This window comes from Sesamum indicum, linkage group LG16 (genome assembly GCF_000512975.1).
Source record: "Sesamum indicum cultivar Zhongzhi No. 13 linkage group LG16, S_indicum_v1.0, whole genome shotgun sequence".
In the NCBI taxonomy this organism is placed as follows: domain Eukaryota; kingdom Viridiplantae; phylum Streptophyta; class Magnoliopsida; order Lamiales; family Pedaliaceae; genus Sesamum; species Sesamum indicum.
The window spans coordinates 3,606,560-3,614,180 of record NC_026160.1 but is presented as its reverse complement, the minus strand read 5'-3'; the positions used below and the strand labels follow the sequence as shown (position 1 = coordinate 3,614,180).

General features: G+C 38.4%; 1 protein-coding gene across 1 annotated transcript; it reads left to right on the top strand.

Annotated features, from left to right (window-relative positions):
• LOC105178672 (DNA-directed RNA polymerases II and V subunit 8A-like) lies at positions 4,462-7,349 on the top strand. Its single transcript, XM_020699331.1, has 5 exons — positions 4,462-4,551; positions 4,638-4,732; positions 5,723-5,880; positions 6,641-6,735; positions 6,947-7,349. The coding sequence occupies exons 2-5, from the start codon at positions 4,660-4,662 to the stop codon at positions 7,056-7,058; spliced, it is 438 nt and encodes a 145-aa protein (XP_020554990.1). The 5' UTR covers positions 4,462-4,551; positions 4,638-4,659; the 3' UTR covers positions 7,059-7,349.

Genomic DNA, 7,621 nt, shown 5'->3' with positions numbered 1-7,621 from the left:
TCAGCAGGGCAGGACCTTGTACAAGAGTTGACGCGAACAATCCCTTTTTCATCCCATGTATAAGAATGTTGATCATCATGTCAATTCTATGATGCTGGATTTTTAAAGTCTTGTTATTGAATCTACCCACAAAACCTTTCAACGACTCATCCTCCTTCTGCCGTATGGTAAATAGGTAGGTAGCACAACATTTTTGTTTCCTTTTGCTTGCAAAGTGGAAGGCAAATTTCTGTACTAATTGCCCATACAATTCTGTAGTTCCACTAGGCATGTTGGTAAACTAATATTGAGGCTTTCATGTCAAGGTGGAACAAATAACTTTGTGTTAATGGAATCAGATTGATCGTATAAATTTATTACTAGTTCAAACGCCGCAACATGTTCTGGTGGGACCTTTGTCCTATCGTATTTGGGTAAGTCTGGCATCCTGAAGTTAGGGTCACTACCTCTGTTTGTATTTTTGGTCACGGAAAGGTGAATTCTTGTTTTGAGCCACTATCTCCCCTCATCTCTTAATCTTGTCAATATCCATTCCCAATAGTTTTATTTGTCGTCCCAAATTGTCTACCTCAATTCTCGATATGCCAGGTTCTCTTTTCCTTGCCTTCCCCTTTCACTGGATCCTACTTCTAAAAACTCCATTTTCCGCCCTTTTTCAAGCACCTTTCTACTTCTAACCTCTCAGGGATCTCTCTCCATCTCCTTTTCTTTGAACAACTGTCACTTAGTAGTTTTCTTCATTATAGTAGTGGCGGTTCTTCTCTCAATTCTACTAAAGTGTTCCTAGCCGCCTCCTCCATCAATTGAATTGTTTGGTCTCCTTGTCTTAAGGGGGTATCTTCTTCACCTTCCCTAGTGTCACGGCCAAACTCTTTTGTCTTGCAGTAGAATGTATTTTTTGCCCGTGCAGTGTCTCAAGTTATACTCAACCTTCGACCAACCTTTGCACATCTCGAATCTAACCGACTGTCCATCATATGTCTTTAACACTGAAGTTCGATAGCACAACATTCAAACGTCTCCTGTGCGGCACCTCGTGCCTGTGTACTCGCCTATCCGAAATGCTAATATCCACGGAGGTTCTCAGCTCGCATGCATGTGTTCTTGCAGCCGACCCTGACTAGCTAGTCTGCCGCATGCGTCTCGCCCACAATCTTGAATTCCTGCCTACGCATCTCTAGATGGCAAGGAGCATCCTCGCTCCGTCTAGGCATTACGGGCTTCGCAAACGCACGCAATGCCCCTCTCATGTCTAATGCTTACTCGGTGCATCCTTGACGCACGCCTTCATCGTGTACGTCTTCTATGCTTCACCCGAGTAGGTCCGGATCATAAGTTCGAGGCCCATTCGATATGCCAATATCACGCATTGATCCCACACGGCATGCCTAACATGCATTTTTGCCTTTCGGTATGGCTTCACAATTTTTCTACAGTACGCGCGTCGCCCCACACCCGCTCATCTTAGCCAATAAACCCCCATGCACGGCTAGAACCCAATAGCGCATGTCACGAGTTGGTTCATGAGGTATTAGAGTGCTTGCCTCGATCACCATTCATATTAGAGGTGTTGCCCCTAATTTTCCACGCGCAACCTTGCACGTCACACGGAACCTCTCAACTGCTTTTTTGCCCACTGTAGGATCCTAGCCCTACTCCACCCATACGGTTTTCATACCTTCCGAGGACTCTAAATACTCTTTTTAGATGCCTAGAGCCGGCTCTCGAAGACCCCCACATGCCCCTAAGAAAATGCTCATTTAGTGCTTTGCTGTAGGGGGAGGGCTAGTTAGAGTTCACCACTGCATGCCATCATTATAATAGGCTTAAAAACATTATTCCTTATTCCAGCAATAGATATTGAAATAGTCGAGGAGTGAACCTTTTTTGCATCTCCCTCGTCCAACGCCCAAATTACGTGCTGCTTGAACCGCTGCGTAGCCTACAACTTCTACATCATAATTGAAGTGTTTCAGCCCCATTCGATCATCCATCATTGAGAAATTGCCCTTCGCAATATTCTGAATCACTCCCACTACTGCATTAGCAAACTCTTAACATCGTCATTATTTCCTACCCAATCGAAATTGTCTAACTGGATCTCGCCGTTGAAATAGTTTCGCAAATCTCAAAGGATAAATCTCTTTGTTTGTCTCCTGCTCGCGTGTAGGGTGGCGCCCGATCATCACCCTTATATCTGCATGCCGAAACGTCATCGGAATGACTTCATATTTGGTGGATAGCATCCTCACACATCAAGGAAGTTTTCGTATGAACAGTATTGCAATCCCCATTTGGTAAGAGTCTCTAATTGATAGCCGTTTGTGCACCTACGTGTCGGCCGTCATCCCTTAGCCGCCTGCTCATCCATCGCAAGTCACTGCCAGCCGTCTTGGCTAGGTGCGGCTAGTGACACCTGGTGTGGTCTCCTCTGGACTTTCCTTCCATCTCGCAGTAAGGGTGTTCCTCTCAGTGTTTTCCACAGACGACGCCAAATGATCCTGGTCGAATACGTGACCTCCCCAAGAACAAAGATCCGCAATCTATGGTACTGGTCCCAAATGCTTAGTGGTCCTTGAGAAGAAGAAATTACGTGAGACTAACCGGGATGGTCCCCAGCTACGACCCTTCGATACTTAAATTAACTTGAGTTTGAGATGGAAATAGGCGGTCTCACTTAGTAAATGAGGTAGAAAGTTATAAATATGTCTTACCATAAATGCTTTCTAATGAGGGTATTCATAGACCCATATATATTCCATCGACTGGGCCACGTGGCTTCATCTTAAGGCCTGAGCTGTTAGAGATCATGTGGCCGAGATCATGGATATGTGGATTAGATTCTTGAAATGGGTCAGCAAAGCGGGTCTGGTAAAGCAACCCCGATCCGATTGGGTTGACACGTATCCTATGGTATTTATGGCATTTTTCAATATAAGGAGGCCATTTCTGTTTTTTCCTTGGTCAGTGGGGGCATACGCCTATCACTATGTATTTTGGATATTTTTTTGACTAATTTAACTATTACTCTGGTAGTGATTGGATATTGATGTATTACTTAATTTATTAAGTTATTGGGACAAAATGCATAAAACCCCCCTGTATTTTAAACATATGCAAAAAACACCCCCCCTATTTTCAAAATAGGCTAAAAACGCCATCCTATTTTGTTTTAGTTAGCAAAAAACCCTCATTCTGTTAGCAACTAACAGGAAGTGGAGGAGACGTGCGTCTGCTGCATTTTGTAGTCACTTTCTGCGATTTAGGTTCATATGGAATGACACTTTGGACTAAAATACCCCTATATAGGTCTATATAACATACAAAGGGCTTTTTTGCTTGTTTTGTGTATTCCTTTTGCCATTTCTCACCCTAAAAAATAAGTATTAAATTTAAATATTAAATTATATTTAATTTATTTAATATTAAATATTAAATTATATTATATTAAATTTAAATAATTTTATAATTGTTAATGATTAAATCTAAAATTATTTTAATTAATTAAATATATTTTTAATTACAATAATTATTATTACAATTATTATTAATTATTTAAAATATTCTTAATTAACTAAAACATATTTTAATTTATTTAATTAAAATTAATTAAAAAAATAAAAAAAGAAAAACTGCAATTTCACCCCCTTTTTTGCCAGAAATTTGTTTATAAGTTTTCGGCGTCGCCCGGATATTTGTCATCAATTCGTCTCCGTCCGATCGAATCTCGATCTCAGACCACCACCATCAGACAAGTCTTTTTAAGACAATTCTAACGAGACCGACATCACTCAATTTCGTAAAAAAATTACAGAGATACGGCAATTTTAATAAATTATGTCGTCGCAATGAGATGGTGGTGGGAGGCAGCGGGGGATAAGGGGGTTGGGTGGGGTAGTTATTTTTTTTAATATATAATAATAATATATTTTTAAATTTCAAATTATTTATATATAATACAAATTAAATAATTTGTTGAATCTAAACCTTTTATTTTTTTAAAATCTAACGGTTGAGATTAATTAATTAGATCTAACGATCAATATTTGATCAAAAAAAATCCAACGATCATTAAAATAAGAAATAATATATATTAAGTAAGGGTATAACGGTTATTTTTTAAAAAATTAACACCGTTAGTTGGATTTAATGGAAATGGGGCGATTCAGCTGAGTCTTACAAAACACATGAGAGTTTTTAGCCTATTCTCATAATAGGACAATTTTTTTTGTAAACTTTTTAAAACACAGAAGTGTTTTATGCATTTTGTACAAAATATTTATGTAATAATATAATTATTATTTTGAAAATCATCTGTATAAATTATGTGTCCTCTTTTATCTTTCACAGCATAATAAAAAATAGAAGTTCAGGAATGACAATTTAAAGAAGTTTGTTTCCATGTTTGCAATTTCACGAAAATATAGGGGTTCGATGGATATATCCTTAACTTCGAAGGGTTTTATTCTCTCTGCTGGAATCAAATTGAAGCTCAAAATACGCTACAACCCTCTCGGAGTTGCGCATTGCGACTCTTGACGATTCTCTTTGGTGTGTGAAGTGTGAATTATCATCATCAAAACGCTAGGATTTGTCAATTTGATTTAGTTTCTCTTTCATACATTTTTTGAGCTTAGGTTCTTCTTCTCTGCTGCGAGGATGGTGGAAACACTTTTTGAGGATATATTCCGGGTTGACGCAGTAGACCCAGATGGCAAAAAGTTCGATAGAGGTATAATTTGTCGAAATTCATTCCCCAGTTTTTTGGCACTATATTCTCTCCGTGTATGTTGTGTGTGTGTGTGTGTTATTGACAGAGATGTAGATATGATGTTTTTTGTTTATGCGGGAAAAGATTTAATGGGTTCTTTTGAGTAGTTGATAATTTGTATAGTCTTGGTTGTTTCAAAGCAGAAAATAGGTTTTATTAGATAAGCAGATATGGTGAAGGTTGAATTGAAAGAAAGTAAAGGGAAAAAAGAGGTGTAAGCTGAAAAAGGTGAAAAACTCTTGGAACAAGTTCTGTTGAGATGTTTGCACTTTGCAGTGATGGGAGTTTTGTATTTATAGGTGAAAGTTGTGAATTTTGACCAAACTAGTTATGATGTTGTTACAGTGTACTGATGCTGTTATCTCGGCACTGTCTTTTACATGGTGTGTATCAAATGGCATTGATATGCTAATTTAACATTGTGTAGATTATACCCAACTGCCGAAAGATGCACTACGTTTAGGAACATCCGTTTATTGTTAGTCTTTCTCCTTTTCGTTTATTGTTCTCGTATGAGGCCATGAGGTGCGGCAGAGAGGTGGCAACTGAGGTCCTGATACGAACTACTGAGCAGGCATTTCTCCAAGATCTGAATTTTTTAATTCATCATGTTACTCTAAAGTCACATGGTTGTCGAAGACTTAATAGAAGTTTAGAAATTTTTAAGGTTTTCACAATTAATGAAATTGCTGAATTACTGCTGGCAATGATAATGTTTAAGCTTACACTCTGGTCTGATGCACTAAACTGACAATTAAAAGAAGAACTGGTTATCATAACTAGAAATCAGTATGATTTGAACATTCACATGCATATTTGAATTGCAAGTTCGTGTATTCTGGCTCTGGTAATTGAATGGTTGCAGATTACCTGAATCTTAGCTTGAGTTTACTTGTTTTTCAACATGTGTAATTGTTACTTCTTTTCAAGCATTCTTTATGGTATCTTCAGTGTCACGCATTGCTGCTAGGAGTGAGCAGTTTGACATGCTTTTGCACCTTGATGTCAATATTGAGATATATCCTATGCGTGTTGGCGAGAAATTTATGATGGTATTAGCGTCCACGCTGAACCTGGATGGAACACCAGATACTGGTTACTACACTCCTGTAATCTCTCCTCTCTCTGTTTAATTTTGTTCAGTTTATGATTTCTTAGCTTTCCTTTTGGGTTTGTCCACACAAGAATACCCAAGTTGGCTTGTCCTGTTAGTGCCAATATAAATACGCTTCAGTCGTTGCCTATCTTTAGTAGGTCTATTCAATTAGATCATTACACCCCTCATGTTGTTGGGTCCATCGTGGTACATGAGCTAGCAGTAACATCTGATGTTCCTTCTACAATATTGGCTGAGTGAAATTGTTAATTTGGGGGTTGTTAATCTTGGTCATTCAGTTAGAGTATCTGTCTTTTAGGAAAGTAGCTTGGCTTAGCTTGGTCTTCCCTTGTTTAAATTTCGTGCAAGCTTGGATCAGGAATACCAGGCCTATCTGGAGCACATTTTTGCCAATTGTGCATGGTTAGTTGGGTTATGAAGTCCCAAATAGTGCGAGCCAACCCAGTTCCTTGAACTAACGGGAAACAGGAAAAAAGAAGAATCAAGCTATTTGAGCATTGGGTTTGGGTTCACTTTTTGAACTAGTTCATCTCTGCTTGAATAAAGTAATAGCCAGGGTTTGGCACTTGCTACATACACTAATTTTTAGTAGGCTATAAAGATGTAAAGGATTTCATGTAGTAGATGACCTTCATGGTGATTGAATGCATGTTATTTACCTGAACTTTGTTTTAATTAAATAATTTAAATCTTTGCTTTCTTGAATATCAATGCCTAATGAATGACAGCTCGTATTGCAAATTTGAATCCAGGGAAACCGGAAATCACTTGCAGACAAGTTTGACTATGTCATGCAAGGGAAATTGTACAAAATCTCCGAGGAAACCAGAGAGAAGCAAGTTAAAGCGTATGTCTCTATATCATATCATGCATTTATCCGAGTTCTTAGTCCCGCTAGTCCATTCCTTTTTAAGCATATAGGAATAGCATCCCATTGGTTTTGCTTCTGTAGCTTCTGCTTGTTTGTACTTCTGATTTTTATTTCATTTTGGGTGTCGATCTTGAGAATGCTTGTTATATGTAGCTCTGGTATCAGCTTTATTTTTGGTTGTTTTCAGGGATATTTATGTTTCATTTGGCGGACTTTTGATGATGCTTAAGGGGGACCCTTCAATTGCATCTCGATTTGAGCTTGACCAAAGGTTGTTTATTCTCCTAAGAAAGGTCTGAAATCCAAATGCCTTACAAGGACCTCAATTCCTTGGCTGCCGAAAAGAAACATGTTAGCTATGCTTCTATGAACTTTCTTGATATTTCAGAGCTGAGATCCGCATCTTCTTAGCTACTTTGATTCTAGCAATAATTCTCACCTGATAACTTGGCTTGTGTTTGTCCGTGGTTATGTACTAGCAGGAGCTATATTTTACCCTCTTAACTGTACTAGACTTGTAAGGTATCTCATGCAATAGGATGCGCGCTTTATTTAACATGTGAAGTAAAGCTTTATCCTCGCGATGATTAGCTTCTGCTCATCATTTGGATAGATGTCCGAGTGCTGTCTTTTGCACGACCCGTATCGTGCCACCCACGTGCATAAATACATCGGTGAGTCATGAATCGTTGGATCATACATGACGATATCAGCATTTTCAATGATAACAGTATTATATTATCATCTGCTTGAGTATATAGTCGTGTGTGTTTGAAGTGAATTGCGAATTATAAATCATACATATCAATGTTAGGATTTTGTTGCACAATATGATCGTATTCTCGGACAACGATTGGCAGTC